Source organism: Astyanax mexicanus, chromosome 1 (assembly GCF_023375975.1).
Source record: "Astyanax mexicanus isolate ESR-SI-001 chromosome 1, AstMex3_surface, whole genome shotgun sequence".
NCBI classification, from domain to species: domain Eukaryota; kingdom Metazoa; phylum Chordata; class Actinopteri; order Characiformes; family Acestrorhamphidae; genus Astyanax; species Astyanax mexicanus.
This window is the reverse complement of record NC_064408.1, coordinates 110,242,837-110,262,278: the sequence shown is the minus strand read 5'-3', so window position 1 is coordinate 110,262,278 and position 19,442 is coordinate 110,242,837. Positions and strand designations below refer to the sequence as shown.

The 19,442-nt window shown below is 38.9% G+C and overlaps 2 protein-coding genes across 3 annotated transcripts in view; both read left to right on the top strand.

Moving 5' to 3' along the window:
• Nucleotides 1-1,652: 1,652 nt before the first annotated feature.
• Nucleotides 1,653-12,777, top strand: LOC103029610 (DOMON domain-containing protein FRRS1L). The gene is made up of 5 exons (XM_007229461.4): nucleotides 1,653-2,076; nucleotides 3,966-4,050; nucleotides 8,168-8,306; nucleotides 10,143-10,389; nucleotides 11,768-12,777. Exons 1-5 carry the CDS (start codon nucleotides 1,881-1,883, stop codon nucleotides 11,938-11,940), a joined length of 840 nt encoding a protein of 279 aa, XP_007229523.1. The 5' UTR covers nucleotides 1,653-1,880; the 3' UTR covers nucleotides 11,941-12,777.
• A 2,602-nt stretch (nucleotides 12,778-15,379) lies between these two features.
• tmem245 (transmembrane protein 245) overlaps nucleotides 15,380-19,442 on the top strand; it is a 38,944-nt gene continuing 34,881 nt past the window's right edge. The window contains exon 1 of one of the 2 annotated variants that reach the window (XM_007229460.4): nucleotides 15,380-16,176. In XM_007229460.4, coding sequence (XP_007229522.2) covers nucleotides 15,622-16,176 — 555 coding nt within the window. In that variant the 5' untranslated portion in view covers nucleotides 15,380-15,621. The remainder of the gene's footprint in view (nucleotides 16,177-19,442) is intronic. The other variant, XM_015604598.3, reaches the window with a different exon arrangement.

Here is a 19,442-nt window from a genome sequence, read left to right as displayed (position 1 = left end):
CTGTGTCTCACAGCTGAGCCTGCACGGTGCTGATTATCACTGAGAATTCTGGGACTTGGAGTTTTTGGCCCAGATCTACCAGCACTTCCACTGACATGCGCAGGCCCTCTGCTGGTGGTTGGCAGTACATCCCCTTTTTCTTACATATCTACCCAACTGTAGCGTTATCAAAAAAAAAAAGATATCAACTGAATGTATGCTTATTGACTTAATCATTTGTGCAAAGATAGATTGTGGATTGTACAGGTTTATAAATTAATTGTTGGCTCTCATTGGTAACATGAAAAATGTCCATGTTGATTGGCTGACAGGTGTGTCTGATACTCTAAATCAATACTTTTTGTAAATTTAGGTTGTTTCAGATAATTGCGTTTGTGTTTTTATCATTTTGATACCACTTTAAAATAAGGCATATATTGAATAGTTTAGAAATAAGTTTATTAATGGGTATTCATTAGATTGTAAATTCTTTAAAAAACATTAATAAGCAGCTACAACTCATATATAGAAATTAATATAAACAATATATATAAAACCAAAAACATCAATGATGAATCAAAAGAAAATAGATGTGCACAAATAAATCAATTCTGATGTCAGAGATCAACATTGGATCAGTGAATTAGCAATGGAAAAATTAACATTGATTCAATGTCATTTTGCTATGTGTCTAACCCCCCATCACCTCTGCTGTTGAGTGAAATATAACCAGTGGGGTTTTAACATTATCTAGATCCCCCAAAACCTACACTGTAAAAAGTGTCTTGCACATTTTACAGTAAGTTAACATAGTATTATAGCTTTTTGAGTAATTATTGGCATGAGTAAGACCATACTGTAATTATTTATTAATTATAAATATTTATAATGACCATATGTACTTTAAATATTTGGAGTATTTAGTTGTAAAAAAAAGTACTGTAATGTTGCAAACTACCAAGGTCTTAAAGCTCTGCCTCTTTTTTGTTATTTCAGCCATTTCTCATTTTCTACAAGTAAATGCTCTAAATTACAATATTTTTATTTGGAATTTAGGAGAATGTTGTCCGGAGTTTATAGAATAAAACAACAATGTACATTTTACTCAAACATATACCTATAAATAGCAAAATCAGAGAAACTGATTTAGAAAGTGAAGTGGTCTCTTAATTTTTTTCCAGAGCTGTATATACAAATAAAAGATGACAAATATGTAAAATATGGCATCCCAAGATCCATTGTGTTCTACAGTGTTACAACAAAAAATTATTAAACAATACAGGAATTGGTTATAGTGTACATCTTCTTTCCTGTGTACGGCTATGAGCCTCATACCTCCATCTGAAAGGCAATGAAGCTAATAAACCACAAGCCACTGATGGAAAGTGTAAACACACAGTCTCTGCTCTCTGATGAGAGGAGGGGGATGGGGGCTGTGGAAAGAGAGAGATAGGGGGGAGGGCATGATTAAAACTGAGGTTTAACACAATAATAAAGGGCATAACTTCACTGTTTCATAATTAGCCAGGGTTAAATCAGTGGTATAGACTATATTTAGTAGAGAATTTCTCACGAGGCTTAGGCTACTTTGTTTAAATACTATTTAGCAGTGTTACAAATCCCTCTGTGAGCCGATATTGGTTTAGCCTTATTCGTTTCAGAGCCCATCCCTCCCTCTATTCGGCCTCAACCCCCCCCCTCGGTGGCGCAGTTTATCGTCGGTGCTACAGCTCTACAAATCTACTATCCTCTTTATTAATCCATCTGCTTCTAATAAACACGGTTTAATCAGATTAGGATGAGCTAAGAGATGTAATGTGAGACCAGAGGACCAAATGCGACCCCAGACGTGAGCCCCCCTGCTAACCCTGACTAGAAGAAGCCAGAAAAAGCCTGTGGTGATGTTTCTCCTGCAGCTTGCTCTGCTGCTGGAGCCCAGCCTGTGGCGGGCGAGCCTGGCCAGCCCTACCGACGACAACGCACTCCGGGCCGGCCACGGAGAGCACGGAGAGCCGGGGCACAAAGACCACCACCACAAGGACTCCTACAGTACCTTCGCCTCAGAGTTCCTCGAGTCCAGGTACCTCTCGGATGAAGGTAAGAGGCTCAGAGAAATGAACTGGTACAGCTTATATTTCACTCAATAGTAATAGGAGAGGAGGGGGTATTTTCCAGTGAAGCCCCCCCCATCTGACGGCCCAGGCTATTAGGAATGGTGTGGTGTGATCTGCCAGGAATTGGAAGCTGGTTTAATCAGTGATATATTATTGTGTTTTTGTGAGCTTTAAAGGTGTGTAAATACCCTGGTAGGTTTGCAATGGAAGCGAATGGCTTGTATTCAAAACCCCTCGTCCATTCAGCACCTTGGTCAGCACCCCGCGGTTAAGCCCCGCCCCCTTTTCCCCTCGCTCTATATATACATATATGTGGAACAGGCCTTGCTCTGTTGTGCACTGAATGGACGGATGGATGGATGGATGTACTTAGTTTAGGGTCTCTACAAGTTTTCGCTAAATATCTGCATGTAAAGTCACACTTTGTGGCATTTAAAGCCATTATGTGTATATGTGTATATTTAGCTAAATGTAAAGAAAAATGTGGAGTCAGGTGACTCCTGTTTTAGAGTTGACTACTTCTTGTGTGCGTTCAATGTTTCTATCTTACACCTACTAAAGATTTTAAGCGTCTTTCGGTTCTAAAAAAGCGCTAAATAAGAATAAAGTATTATTAGTATTAATATTTTCGTGCAGACAGAAAAGCACACACGGGCACAGCTGAGTTGGTCGTTGGTCTCTCTCTCTCTCTCTGTCCATCTGATTGACTAAGGCATTTCGTGAGAACCTTACATACTTTAAAAACCGATTTGAACACTGCAGGGGGTGCAGAAGAAGACAAGGAGTAACTTGTCTGTTTGTACAAACAATTCTAGCCAGATGCTGCTGTTCACGATCATTACCACCAACTGTGCTGTCCACTGGGGTAATTTTCTCTTAAAGAGGTGTCTTCTGTGATTTTATTCCCGTCAGGAAAAAACATGTATGTGTTTTTCTCAGACCTCCTCTGAATTACCTACTGTTTTTCGCTGAACTCCATGGTTCTACGATATTTTTAGTCCCGCCCGGATCAACATCTCTAAGTTTCATCATCTTGCATTTAATAAAATAGCTATTTGTCCACTGACACACACCGTAATTACACTTTGGGCACGTGTTTCCGCAGAGATCCACGTAAACACACCAGTGAGTGGAAATGGAGGAGCTACTGAATGTGATGTCATGAGATCGAGAAAGCCTAAAAACTCACTGGTCCTCCTGTTTTTTCAATTGCAGTCCAGATGCAGGAGTTTTAGGAGAAGTGTGAAATATTTTTTACAGATGTCCCTCTGAGAAACTATGGAAGCCCATTTCCGCCACCTGAAGAAAAAAAAAACGTCCTCAACTAAGTCATAATTATGAGATAGAAAAGTCATAATTATGGGATAGTAAGTCATAATTATGAGATAGTAAATCATAATTATGAGATAGTAAGTCATAATTATGAGATAAAAAGTCATAATTATGAGATAGTAAGTCATATTTATGAGATAAAAAGTCATCTCATAATTATGACTTTCTATCTCATATAGCAAGATGCACAATCATTACCACCAACTGTGCTGTCCACTGTGGGTGGAAATGCCTTCTATGAGGAATGTTACAGTTCCAGACGACTTCAGAAATGATTAATAACCCTCATTCTAACACCAATAATCTGTTCCCTACAGAGAAGTCTTACTAATCTTTGTAGCAAATAAACATTAACATATTGGCACCATGTCTAAAGCCAGGCATGGGCTAGAGTGGTATTAAACCCCTCTCGAGAAGTGAAATTGTGTAGGACACAGATATTGTGCACATCTTTTGTAGGTTACAGCACTGACTCCTGTTTCTGGCTGAAGGTAATCATTAGTGGACATGTTTAAAGTGTTTTTGATGTCTTTCACTCAGGTTATCCCTTTCCAACGGCACCTCCTGTTGACCCATTCGCCCGCATCAAAGTCAGCGACTGTGGAATAACAAAAGGCTGTATCAGGTAGGAAAAAAAATCCTAAAATACCATATTTAATGTATTAAATCTGTACAGATAATAGTTCCATATAGTGTCATATAGTGCCAGAACCTACATTCAGTGTGGTTTGAGATATTTGGGGATGTTTTAAGTATGTGGTTTACATGATGCAAATTGTTTTAAATAGGCTTTAGTTTTTTTAACAAAATATATAGACAAAATTATTGGGTCAAGTACACAATAATCTTACAGGAGATTGCATGACATCCCATTCTAAATCCATAGTCACTGATGTGGAGTCAATCCCACTTTCCAGCTCCGACAGAAGGTGTTGAGCTCTGCAGTTACTGAGTCAGTGAAGTGTTGGAGACATTTCTGCACTCCTCAGCTCCTCAGCACGTAGCAACACTTCTCTGTAACTTTAGCTGTTCAGACACTTTGCGGATGAGTTGTTGGTCTTCCAAAATTTTCCACTTTTTTAAATATTACACTCACAGATGATGGTGGAATATCTAGGAGCGAAAAAATTCACCATGCAATTACAGTACCACACTGGGGTTCAGTGAGAGTAATAGTAAGACCCACCCATTCTTTCAGTACTGATTTTAAAGGCACACTGCATGGCAAATGTGGCTGAATTTAATGATTATGGGGTGTGTCACAATACTTTAGTCCATATAGTGTACATTAGCCAACTTGAAAGATCAAAGATGCAAAATCTTTAGCTGACATTGGCTGATATTTTATCTTTTCCACAAAACTGTATACAGTATAAAGCAGACCTGTCAATCTGGATTATTTCCAGGTCACAGCTTTGCTGAGTTCAGTGCTGAACCGCATCTAATGCTCTAAAATGAATTAATGAAGGCCTGGCTGATTAGCTGATGTGTCGAATCAGGTGTGTTTAAAGATGCAGAGCACAGAAGCCTGCAGTGCTGTGGCCCATCTGGACTAGAGTCCAAAATGTGCTGTAAGTCATAAGCGATTTACAGTGATGGCAAACAAGTCTCACAGTAACATTTAATAATCCCTACTTAGAGATGAGGATTAGGATAAAATGTTATATTTTCAACTATATGCAACTAATGATTGTTTTGATACTTGACTAATCTGACGATTATTTTGTTAGATTATTTGATATCAGCAATTATTTCTGCCATGCCCGCCATTGTTTTAACATGAAAGAAGTAGCTGAATATGGGATGTAGTCACACTATGCATGGTTTGGATAAATCATGCTGAAGCACGGATCTGCCCCCTCCCCACTCCCCCGCTGGCCTACACTCACACTGCATTTAAACAATCCGTGCCTGAGCATGCTTACATTATCACTCACTGCTCAGTGGGCTTGCCAGTGTTGTCCTGAATTCAGCACCCCCGCCATGAAAAGCACCCTCTCTCGGCAGCACGTCTTCTTGATAAAGTGATGAAGTGGGCCAGGGCATGGTTCAGCATTCGGACTGATCCCACTAGTCAGTGGATTGCCTAGTGTGAGTACACCCTAAACCCCATATAATGTTTAAACGTGGAAATATGTAATATTTTGTGCTGCTCTATTGTGATACACAACATGTGTTTCTGTTCTCAATGCTGAAAGAACACAACCAACTGTATGTTTTATTACAGAGAGAGTTATAAGTACTGTTTAACTGAGTACAGTGCAGCAAATGTATAATAAAAATAAATCACAGTATTAAGCATGAGACTATTCTAAATACTACATAATATAATAATGTCCTGCCCTGTTTCTAACCAATAACTAACATCATGTTCTGATGTTTGTGAGACAGAGCCTGATGAAAAGAGGCTGATTAGCATATTCTGAATGGTCTAGATTAAGGTTTATGACAAACACCACAACTGCTGGCCCCATGTTGATGTTGTTTGCCAAATATGTACTACCAAACAAGAATATATGTACTTTTTTTTATTACAGTAGTGCTGTTTCTTTTTTTAAACTTGTGGCATGCTGTTAACATGATGCTAATTTGTGTACATAAGGAGCTTTGTATGACATTTCATTCGAGCTCCAGTGGCCATTAATATGGAGTGAGTCTACCTTTCTGCCTCTTTTATAAGAATCCATAGTTTTGTTTCTGAGGTGTAGGTTTTGAATCCATGGTTTTGTTCACACTCAGTCAGGTACTGGTGCTGGTAATTTGAACCCTGTGTTTATTATACTGTTATTATTCATAATACAAAATGAAAAACAGATCATGCCACAACGCAACAAACAGTACCACGATATATATGACATATATTAGATTGGATATAAGTAGTGTTTTATAACACTGAGATTGGGTTGATATGCTGTATCATTGCTGGGCTTGCAGTAATCTGCTGTATTCTGTTTTGGTTTAAGGCAATGTGCTTCTTCCAGTTCAGCCGAGTGTAACTAATGTTGAATTCAGGCTAAAAGCATTTAGTGCAAGATTGAAAACCATTATACAGTGAGTCCAAGAAGTATTTGATCCCTTGCTGATTTTCTTCGTTGGCCCACTAATAAAGACATGATCATTCTATACTTTTAATGGTAGATGTATTCTAACATGGAGAGACAGAATATTAAAAAGAAAATCCAGAAAATAAATCTAAGGAATATATATTAATTGATTTGTATTTCATGGAGTGAAATAAGTATTTGATCCCTTAGTATTCATTAGCAGTTCTGGCTTTTACAGACCAGTTAGACACTCCCAATCAACTTGTTACCTGACCTGAAGCCACCTGTTCTCACTAATCACTTGTGTGAAAAACACCTGTCCACAGAATCAGACAGATCACACAGATTTCAAGTCTCCAACATGGGTAAAACCAAAGAGCTGTCACAGGACCTCAGAGTCAGAATTGTTGACCTTCACAAAGCTGGAATGGGCTACAAAAAGATTAGTAAGGTGTTGGATGTGAAAGTAACAAGTATTGGTGCAATTATCAGAAAGTTTAAAGAGTATAACATGACAATCAACAGACCTCGGCCCGGTGCTCCAAAGAAGATTTCGCCTCGTGGGGTGGCAATGATGCTGAGAACGGTCAGAAATCGTCCTGCAACCACTCGGCAGGAGTTAGCAAATGACCTGAAGGCAGCTGGGACCACAGTTTGCAAGGAAACAATTGGCAACACTTTGCGCAACAATGGATTCACATCCTGCAGTGCCCGAAAGGTACCCCTGCTGAAGAGAGCACATGTGGAGGCGCGCCTCAAGTATGCCAATGATCATTTGAAAGATGAACCAAGTTATTGGGAGAAGGTTTTGTGGTCAGACAAGACCAAAATTGAACTTTTTGGCCTCAACTCCACCCGCCATGTGTGGAGGAAGAAAAATGCTGCCTATGACCCCAAGAACACTGTGCCCACCGTCAAGCATGGAGGTGGAAGCATAATGTTTTGGGGGTGTTTCTCTGCCAAGGGTACAGGGCTACTTCACCACATCACTGGGAAGATGGATGGAGCCATGTACCGCACAATCCTGAGGGACAACCTCCTCCCCTCTGCCAGGGATCTGAAAATGGGCCGTGGTTGGGTCTTCCAACATGATAACGACCCTAAACATACAGCAAAGGCAACAAAGGATTGGCTCAAGAAAAATCACATTAAGGTCATGGAGTGGCCCAGCCAGTCGCCAGACCTCAATCCGATCGAAAATCTATGGAGGGAGCTGAAGGTCAGAGTTGCCAAGCGACAGCCCACCAACCTTCATGATTTAGAGAGGATCTGCAAAGAAGAGTGGGCCAAAATTCCCCCTGGTGTGTGTGCTAAACTTGTGGTTAACTACAACAAACGTCTCACCGCTGTGCTTGCAAACAAAGGCTTTGCCACTAAGTATTGAGTGTGTTTGGCAAGAGGGATCAAATACTTATTTTCCTCATTGAAATACAAATTAATTAAAATATATTCTTTAAAATTATATTCTGGATTTTTGTCTTGATATTCTGTCTCTCCATGTTAGAATATATCTACCATTAAAAGTGCAGAAGGATAGTGTCTTTATTAGTGGGCAAACAAAGAAAATCAGCAAGGGATCAAATACTTTTTGGACTCACTGTATATGAATAGACTTGGACGACTGAAGCGTCAGATAACAGTGCTCAAGCTTTGTCTCTATGTCTCTATTTATCTGTCTGTTTGTGTGTGTGTGTATAGGTACGGAAAGCCAGGCTGTGATGCAGAAACGTGTGATTACTTCTTGAGCTTCAGGCGCATCGGCACAGATGTGGAGTTTGAGATGAGTGCAGACACAGATGGCTGGGTTGCTGTGGGATTTTCTTCAGACAAGAAAATGGTAAATAAATAAGCAGAGTGAATTAAAATGTATGAGAGGGGAGAGATTTTATTAGCACCTCTCAGGGTTGAGAGAGGGATACTATAATATGTGTTTGGGCTTCATAATAAAGGTAATAGTTGGACAAACAATGGTTAATATTAAAACCCTATAAGGTTATTGTCCTGGCAATGAACCAATAGAATAGTAAAATGCTTTTATTAAAAGAAAGTAAATTAGGTTATTAATAATAATAATAATAATAATAATAATAATAATAATAATAATAATAATAATAATAATAATAATAATAATAATAATGATGATATAAAATAAATCTGGCAGCTATACAACCCAAAACTTTGGTCTACCATTAATACTGAAATTACTGTTGGTGGTGTGCAGTGGATAACACCACCACCTGCAATTGAGCTACCATATGGGAGACTTGGGTTCAATTCCAGGTCTGGGTACCTATGGTGTACTACACCAATAAGAGTCCTTGGGCTAGACTCCTAACACTACATTGGCCCACCTCTGTAATAGTAATAACCTTATAAGGGCATCAGCTTAATTTTGCAAATGTAGAGTAATGTAAGGAAATTAACTTAGTTAGAGATTCAGGTTGGTTTACATTGACATCTGTTTGTATTCATAACATTGTATTTAGGTTTTTTTAGTATTTAATAATACAGGCACATTAACTTGTCTGTGTAAACAAACACTGAAATTGCATCTCAGATTTTACTGAAAAAAGCGAAGGGAATGCTAAAGTGCGCATACATTAGCCATAACATTAGCATCACTAACAGATGAAATGAAACATGTTTCTTTATCTACAGTAGCATGTCAAAACCTTGATATGTATTAGGCAGCACGTGAACTGACTGGCAATTTTAGGACATTCTGAGACACTGAGAAGGACCAAATTGTGATAGTTAGATGACTGGGACAGAATTATGCAGTTCTTAAGGGATGTTCCCAGTATGTAGTGGTCAGTACATACCCATAAAGGCTTCAAGAAGTGGAAACTGGCATGTAGTTTGCCATCGGCTACCGGGGTCCTGAGAGGGCACAATTGGTCTTGCTCTCTCTGGGTGGGTAGATGGCGCTCTCTCCCCACTTCACTCCAAAGGGTGATCTCGATCAGCACAAGGCGTCTGTGAACTGATGTATCAGAACCGAGGCACTGTGCTTTCCTCTGAGCGCGCTGTGATGCTACTCAGCAATGCTGCATCAGCAGCAGTTTGAAAAGAGGCAGAGTCTGACTTCACATGTATCAGAGGAGGCATGTGATAGTCTTCACCATCCTGGTGTTGAGGCTGGGTAATTGGCCATGTAAATTAGGAAGAACATGGGGAAAAAACAGAAATAAAATTATATAAAGAAATAGCAACAGGGTTATGCGGACCAAGGACTCATTATTGCAATCTCTGGAGTGCCCATCACACAACTTACAGGTCTTCTGTAACTGCTGTTGCCAGAGAGCCCAGGACACCTGCAGAGGTCCTATGGAGTCTAAGCCTCAAATAGTCAGATCTGTTAACGTGGCAAAAAAAGAAACTACTCATTATTAGGCAGGTTGTGCTAATGTCGTGGCTGTTTGATGTATCTTGAAGCATTAATGCTACATAAATTAATTAATAAGGCAACCACAGTAAAATGTACTAGCAAGACAATCAATACTGTGTTCATTTATCATTATAAACTATGTTGAACTGTGTACATTTAATGAAGATTTAGTCTTGATTATTTAGTTGTCTGGTTATTAATTACGTTAAATGTATTACCTGTCCTGTTTTTCACTACGGCAAGCCAGTGTTGCATGATCTGATTCTATTCTCATGTTTCTGTAAGGGAGGAGATGATGTCATGGGCTGTGTTCATGATGATAACGGGCGAGTGAGGATCCATCACTTCTATAACGTGGGTCAGTGGGCTAAAGAGATAAAGCGGAATCCAGCACGAGACGAGGAGGGAATCTTCGAGAACAACAGGGTCACCTGCCGCTTCAAGCGCCCACTGCACGTCCCGCGAGAGGAGACGCTGGTGGACCTGCATCTCAGCTGGTACTACCTGTTCGCCTGGGGACCTGCTATACAGGGTATGTGTGAGGCGTGTTAACCACACAGAGTATACAAAACATTGGGAGATAAAAGAATACGACCAATTTGAACCGGTATATGTAAGGATTTCTGTCATTATTCACATTTACAACAAAATGTATTTTAGTATTTAAAATTATTTTAGAATGTCAGTGAATACACGTACTGCATAAACTCCTGATTTCTCACTGGACACTGTTCTTTACTTCTTCAATAATTTTTCTCTTGACAGAGTTATGATTTTGTGTTTTCAACTTTTCTTTAATAAAGGGTTTGATCGCATCAGTGATGCTCCCTCCACCATGCTTTACAGTTATAAATGTTTTTTGGTGATTTTGGTGCAAGGGGCATTTGTCAAATAATCTGTGAATTTTGAACAGTATAGGACTGTTTGTTGACAAGAACCTGATGATACAATACATACTGTGACACAGGGATAGAGAATACTGTAATTCCATGGGTAAACAGGCATATATATCTTGACTGTCTATTAGTATTAAAACCAAAGGCCCTGCATGATGGGCAGTGCTGCACCACGGGCCGCCAGCAGGGGGGCTGGTAGACATAAGGGAAGAAATTATAGAGTTGGATCTCAAAACTCCCACTCCTAGAATCCCCAGCAATGATTAGCCTCAACCAGCTGCACCTGTGCAGCACCCTATATAAACCTCCGTCAAACCAGACCTCACTGTTGAACGAAAACAGAGTGTATGAGAAAAGAAAAGAAATGAAAAGGAGATCTCAAAAGAAAGCAAAAGGCTCACAAAAGAAGCAAAGAGATTTGAAAAGAAAGCCACAAAAGAGATTAATTAGTTGTACTTTGCCCTTTTGTTGACACATGCTATTTTGTGGCATTTACTTTGTTCTGTTTCCTGCCTTTTTTCCCACACCTCTTCTGAGTTCTTTTCCCCACTCATTCTACAGTCTCCTTGGTGGAAAAACAGTTATATAATAACATTTCTTATTACATTATTATTTTAAAAAATATTAAGATAACTGACTAATAAATGTGACAAATAATAGAACCATGTAAGTAAATAGTTTATTTAAATAATATATATATATATATATATATATATATATATATATATATATATATATATATATATATATATATATATATATACATAAATATTTTCATTATATAAATCTTCCTATCTGCTCTGCACTTGGATCCAACACCTACCCCAATCGTAACCCTCTGAGGCATTACAGCAGTGATGCTCCCTCCACCAGGCTTTACAGTTGTAAATGAACAGGATAGGAATGTTTGTGTACCAGATGCAATTTCCTACTTAAATGGAACCTAGTATTATTACATGTTCTACCTTTATGTTTTTCAACTGTCTGAGCTAAAATACCTGTTTTTTTCCCCAGGTTCCATTACGAGGCATGACATCGACAATCCGCCAGTATCTGATCGCATGATCAGCATTTACAAATATGAGGACATTTTCATGCCCGCTGCCGCCTACCAGACTTTCTCCTCCCCTTTCTGCCTCCTTCTTATCGTGGCCCTTACCTTCTACCTGCTCATGGGAACCCCGTAACACCCAGGGACCCCAGTGGACTGCCACAGGCACCGGGGCGAGGGGCTAAACTCATCCTGGGGTGACTTTCTGCGACCAGCTAAGGCTTTGGCCATATATAAGCATTAGGGACTGGCAGCAATAAATCAGTATCTGAGAATTATCACAAAATAGCAACAGCAGCAAGCTAGCTACTGACATGACTGCAGTAGAAAGTCATCTCCAGCGAGCTAGACTTCCACAGGGGAGTAGAGATTAGGACGAGGACTATGGTATTATTAGCCATATTTACTGTATTAATTTAGTGTGTATTACTGTAAGATCAATTCAGGATGCCATAGAAATGACAATGACATGCCTTATCTGTTTAACAGATGTATGCACAATTACTGTGGCTATGTCAGCTTCTTATCCTGGTCTGTTGCATCTCCTATATACGGTCTCTGTGTTTCGTATAACTTAACGCTGTTATGGCATGTCAAATCAAGTGCCAAATGCATGGAAATAATTCAGGAAAAATGTTAATATATTCACTGCTGCACAATGACCATCCTGTATTCAGGGGTACTGCACTTTCTCTGCCACTAGAGGGAGCTATAGTAATAATGTTCATCCGCAGCTGCTGAGCAGAATATGTCCAACAGTATTCAGACGTCCTCCAATTATATATAAACCCTTTGTTAACAAAACTACAGTATTAACCCTTAGCATTCACAGTGTTCACCTCATCGAAAGGACTGTCGTTAAAAGTGCAGGTTCAAAGGTTTCCATTGATATCACTACTGTGTCTGTGAGTAGAACAGCAGATATTTTATTATTACTTGATTTTATTATTGATTAAATGTTATTCTTCATACAGTCCTCTTTTTATGCCTGTTATTTTGTCAAAGCCATCAGTGCTGAAAGAAAACTGAAAGTACAGGTGCATCTAAAAAAAATGAATATCATTGAAAAGTTACTTTATATCAGTAATTCAGTTCAAAATGGTGTTTATGACTTACATCCAATAAAAACCCAGTCAGTATCTGAAAAAATTAGAACATTATATAAGACCAATTATTGGTAATTTTGGCAGTGTGCCAAGTCCTGCTGGAAAATGAAATCTGCATCTCCATAAAAGTTATTAGCAGAGGAAAGCATGAAGTGCTGTAAGATTTTCCGGGAAAAACACTGCACTGACTTTAGACCTGATTTAATATTGTGGAATTGTGAAAACTTCACACTAAACTCCTTTCAGACTCTGCTCCCTTGATTTCCAAATGAAATGCAAAATTCACTGATGATCAGTGATGGTTTGGAAAGTCATGTCATCTGCTGGTGTTGGTCCACTGTGTTATACAAGTCCTATAATAATAATTGATGGTTTCTTAATGGGTTTGTTAACTGTTATGAGAGATATGGGAGTGTTGGAAGCAGATGAAAACTACCAAATGACATAGATAAGGAAGATACAAATCAATTATTTAATATGCAGAGCCTCAAGAAATCAGATAATGCAAAGAAAACAATTGAATATTCATAAAGTTTTAAGAGTTCAGAAATCAATATTTGGTGAAATAACCCTGTTTTTTAATCACAGTTTTCATGCATCTTGGTATGTTCTCCTCCACCAGTCTTACACACTGCTTTTGGATAACTTTATGCTACTCCTGGTACAAAAATGGTTTTGATGGTTTGATGGCTTGTGATCATCCATCTTCCTCTTGATTATATTCCAGCGGTTTTCAATTTGGTAAAATCAAAGAAATATATCACATCACTGGAATCTAATATAGCCAGGACTGAGTCAGTTTAGCAGAGACTTATACAAAGGGAAGCATGCATTCTGTAAAACAAGCCAACCTTATATAACTAAACTGCCCTATTTGACCTAATGTCCCAATCTCCCTTAATTCCCCCTATTTCTATTTTGTGACTTAACACCTTTAATGGTAATAATATCTTGGTGCGGCCTGAGCGCAAAATTCTTCTTGGTAAACCTCTTAACTTGCTCTTAGTAATGATTATCTGAAGATTTACAGAAGGAAAACTTGTTGAACCCTGACACGACTATTCAGCTACCTATATGCTCTGCAGCAGCTACGTGCCTGAGGTCATCGCATGCAGCGTCAGCTTCAGCAGAATAAAACACTTGCTGTTGGACTTTTGGGCACAGAAACAGAGAGTTTACATTCTTTAGAGTGGTGAAACTCCAATTAAACCTTTTGGCTGAACTCTTAAGCTGTTTCTGATCCAGCCGAAATCCTGCTGACATCGGGTTGACCCCAGTAATGCTCTAACGTGGCTTAATGGAATCAATTTGATGCCACATTCCAGTCTGGAGAAAAGCTTTTTCAGAACTGATGGAGCTGTAACTGCTCTATTGTTGGAACATGGTTGAATGGGCAAGTGTCCAGATCCTTTATTTTACAGCCCAGTTCTTCCCTAATTTATTCTAATCAAATTCAATTCATTAAATAGGCCTCCTACAGTGTCAGCCTTTTAAGTCTGCCACCAACCAAACCTGTTTTTGGAGGAGAATCCTATCTTATCCTATCTTATGTACAAGGGTATGTTTTTGTAAATGTACAATTTCATCACAGCTGTTTAATATGGGTTTTAAAAGTTAGCTAGCTAACCAAGTTCGTTTAGTTTAGAGAAAGAGAATTTTATTGTAGGGCCACCTACAATAAAATTAAATTGAGCACATTTTTCTCATTATAAAGTAAATTGCTAAGTCAATATTTTGAGATACTAAGACATTATTTTGAGATACTAAGACATTATTTTAAGATAATAAAAATAATGAAAATAATGATTTCAAAATAATGAAGAAGTATCTCAAAATAATGAAATAGCATATCATAATAATAACTTATCATAAAATAATGATAATGAGATATATGCAGTTTTTTTGATGGTGAGAATGGGCTTCCATACACTAGAGCAAATCATGTCAAATATTAAATGTTACAAAGCTTTTTAAACTTCAGTTATAAGCCTTTTTAAACATGCTTTAACGTCGGCTCACACAAAAAGTCAGCCCACAGTAATATCATTATTTTAAGATACTAAGTCATTATTTTAAGACACAAGTAATTTTGAGATACTAAGTTATTTTTTTTTAGATACTAAGTCATTCTTTTGAGATATAAAATATATTATTTGCAGATGATTTTTGCTGACTTGATATCTTAAAATAGGGGGGGGGGGGGGGGGTATAAATTTCCTTCATAATTAAAGAAATACCTGCAGGATTATTGTTTTTTTTGTTAGTTTTCTTTTTGGTGGCATGGATGGGTTTCCATACGATTGAGCAATATCATATCAAATATCAAATGTTTTAATATTACATATAATTTTTAAGCTTTTAAAACATGCTTTCATTTGCAAATGTAAAAATATATATAATAATTTACTCCTCGGTATTGTGGACAAGCAGTTAGACACTATTTTTTGATATATTTGAGTTTTTAGCTGCTTAGCTTTCTTTTACGCTGATTCATTTAGCACTCAGTCGCGGCTATATGCCAATACCGTGTGGGACTACATTTCCCATAATGCTCCTCACCAACTACGCTGTGTTTTCCTCCGCTGTTCCTGGTGTGGTGGATATTCCGTACACACTCCTCCTCATTCAGATACACAGAGAGACACACACACACAGGCAGGGAGGAGATTGAGAGAGAGAGGGAGAGGGAGGTGAGCGGTCATCCAGCGAGCATGGCGGACGCGGACGCCCCGGGAGTGGACGGGGAGCCGGCCGGCCGCGGGCCGCTCACGCCGGGTCATCCCCCGGGTCCGGGCTCGGTGGGCCAGCCGTCCTCGCTGAAGTTCGACCGCAACATCAAGCAGGCTTTCTACAACACGGGCGCCATGATCTTCGTGGCGATCTGCTGCGGCGCCGCCGTGCTGGTGTATTTCATCCTGGAGGCCTTCCTGCGGCCGCTGCTGTGGGCAGTGCTCTGCGGGACCTTCCTGCACCCCTTCAAGCACTCGCTCGCGCGCCTGGGCCGCTCGTGGCTGCGCGGGCTGCGCGAGAGCGGCACGCCGATCGTGCTGGGCACGCTGCTCGTGCCGCCGTCCTGCGTCAACTACGGCGTGGAGGCGCTGGGCGCGCTTGTGCTGGAGCGGCTGCACGTGCTGCTGGCCATCGGGGCTGGGGCTCCGCTGCTGTACCTGCTCTACCTGTTCTGGAGCGTCATCGGTATGCAGGTGGTGCTGGAGCAACTGTGCGGAGTGATCTGCAGCATCCTGGACTACTTCAACTCGCTCTGGGTGAGTGGGTGGGTCAGGGTAGGGGTAGGGGTGTGTGTGTGTGTGTGGGTGGCTATAAACTTTTGGACACGTGCATTAACAGTCTATTTAAAATAATGCAATTGAAGGGTATGTTATTAATATATTTATATTTTTCAGTTTTTGAAAACAAATCACAATACGACCACAAATAACAGTATTTATAGCAGTTTATGAAGTTCCTATTTTAGCTCACTTCATTAATTAATTGGTTATTCATTTTTATTTATTTTTCAGTCCCCTTAAGTTGTAAATGTTCGGCTGCGTTGAAAATGAGGGTTGCTCTTAATGCATTACAGAGTGAAAATAAAGATCGATTGAAAATGTTTTACTGTTGCAACCTATCTAAACAATTGGGAAAATCCACTTTGCTTCTGGTTCATTACGCTGCAGTGTAAGCTCAATGAAGGCAGTCTGAGACACTTGATTTGGGAGAAGGCAGTGGTTCTACCAAATGAGTAGGCAAGACTGCACAGATAAATTTGTCACCATGGTGGACAAAAGGCAAAAGAGCCACAGTGTCCATGTTTCCTGCAGTCATTGGTTTCGTCCTTCACACATACCATGATTATTACTCTTTGTAGAGAACAGTTATAAGCTGTCTTAATGTTTTGGCTCATATTTCTATAGCTTAAATAAGAGGTAGCTCTCTCTTACTGTGAGATTGTGGCCATTGTTATTTTGAGTGTTCAGCCCTGTGGGGTTAGACAACGCCTAATTCTAGCTAGATACAGTAACAGAGAACATAACGGTTGTTTAGCTGAAATGTGTGGTTTGAGAGTGTGAAGGCTGTTTAGTGCTCTACAGACAGTGTGCTTGAGAGAGTTAAAAATGGCACACTTTCACGATATGGGCCTAAAGCAATATTACGATATTTTAAAGTATTTTTGTGATAATATTTTTGTCAGTATGCTAGAACACTGAAAAATAATTTATTACATTCAGAAAACTTATTTTTGTCTGTTTGATAATCAACAACACACAAAAATGTGACTAAATAAAAAAGTAGCAAAACATTGTTATGTAACTAAATGCAGAATATTTCTTTCAGTATGTGCAATATGAAATGGCACACCACTACTCAATGAAGTTAATCCTTTAAAGTTTGAACTCGTGCTGCACAGTACATTGAATTCAGCTTGTCGTCACAGTGTGTGCATATGTAGTAATCACATTACAAGATCACGTTCAATACAATGTAAGGCAAATTAAATCACACACACCATGCTTTTTTCAGCTTGATAAAAGCTAGAAAATATGCACAGTTCTCATTTCCCATAACATATCTACCAGCTAAAATGTGCACTATTAAAATCTGGTAAAGATTCTTAATATTTAACACAGCACAACCAAATATCACAATATCACTTCTTTCCGATATTGTGCAACCCTTAACTAAACAAGCAAACAATATTCAGAAAATAGCAGTGTTTTTTTACGTTCAGGCTTTCATGAAGGCATAGATAAAATGACTAGAAGTTCAGGTTAGGAGCAGTATTCAGTCAGTTGTCAGGTTTAAATGCATGACCTTCTGGTTTCTGTCTAAACTGTGTATTAGTGGAACTGTGTGTTTTGGAATGATGGAGCTCCATCCAGTACTCCCCAATAAATTGGGGATGATGTTGGGTGTGGTGATCATCCAGCATCTTGACCTTATGAACACTTCTCCTCACAGTAATCTCCAAAATCTAAAATAATGTCTTTCATGTACAGTAGAGACATTTACTCCAACAAAAGTGTCTTTTGGATTTTGATTCTTTTCTCCATTTATTGTCTATGTAATGTTGATGACTGCTGTTTTTAGGTCTGACCTGCTTGAACTCTAGTATTCTGTAGAATTCCTTCCACTGTATTCAGACTCTGATATTGAGTGCCCAGCTGTCTGGCCTAAAAGTATGTGGCATTTGGCAATTCACTCTGCTGACCAAGTGCTGCTAGAGGAGATCTAAATGGGGACAATATGTCAGATCTTGGACTGAGAAAAATAAAAAATAAGATATATTAAATAATATATGGCATGTTGTAATACCACATATATTGCAATGTAAAAACTTGAGGAATTTTTGGCTACATATTGCAGGAGCTTGCAACCTTGGAGCTACTGCAACGTCTTAGCCAACAGCTGAACATGTGACCACATGTTGATGAGTTTAAATAGCTGTAGGGGTGAGCTAATATACCATTCCTATTCAGTGTTTAAAAGAGCAAAGAGCTCTCATAGTACTTCCACACATCAGCACTAAAAGCTTTTCACCTGAAAGTTTCACTGAAACTGCTTTTTTACCATTTATAGCCAAATTACTTTGGTTGCTGAATATTCGGCTTCATCCCTTGTCCCTTCATCCCTATACAGCTCTGGACAAAATAAGAGATCACTTCAGCTTCTCAATTAGTTTCTCTGTTTTGGCTATTTACAGGCATATGTTTGAGTAAAATAAACATGGTTGTTTCAAATAAAAATAGTAATTAAGAGCATGTATTTGCAGAACATGAGAAATGGCTGAAATAACAAAATGATGCAGAGCTTTCAGACCTCAAATAATGCAAAGAAAACAAGTTCATATTCATAAAGTTGTAAGAATTCAGAAATCAATATGTGGTGGAATAACCCTGGTTTTTAATCATAGTTTTAATGGATCTTGGCTTGTTCTCCTCCACCAGTCTTACACACTGCTTTTGGATAACTTTATGCCACTCCTGGTGCAAAAATTCTAGCAGTTCAGCTTGGTTTGATGGCTTGTGATCATCCATCTTCCTCTTGATTATATTCTGGAGGTTTTCCATTTGGTAAAATCAAAGAAACGTATCATTTTAAGTCTATTATTTTCTTCTTACGCTTGTTGTTCTGAGGGGATTTACAATAATGTACAAAAAGCCACTAAAATCAAATGCAGAATTCTATTGGCTATGTGTATGCCAGCTTACACTGCAGCAATGAGACATGCCTTAAAAGTAATCTCAAAGACATACAACTGTGGTCAGAGTTTACATACACTCATCATGAGTCATAGAAACTTTGGTCTTTCAGTGATTTCGATACTGAAAGGCGATAGTTCTCCTTCCTCATTATTCCATCCACATTGTAAAATACACCAGATTCTTTGACAGCTAAATGCATTCTCTACCATACAATGTTCTACAACAGTTAGAATAGTGTTTTTGGGGTTGAATGACTCATCTTTACATACACCTCTGTGCAGATTAGTTTTAATTGAACAAACAATTTATTGTAGGTTAATACTACATTG

Coding starts and splice junctions, on each gene's coding strand:
- LOC103029610 (XM_007229461.4), top strand. CDS start 1,881: ATGTTTCTCCTGCAGCTTGCTCTGCTGCTGGAGCCCAGCCTGTGGCGG. Junction 8,307..10,142: donor TTTCTTCAGACAAGAAAATG/GTAAATAAATAA, acceptor TGTTTCTGTAAG/GGAGGAGATGATGTCATGGG. Junction 10,390..11,767: donor CTGGGGACCTGCTATACAGG/GTATGTGTGAGG, acceptor TTTTTTCCCCAG/GTTCCATTACGAGGCATGAC.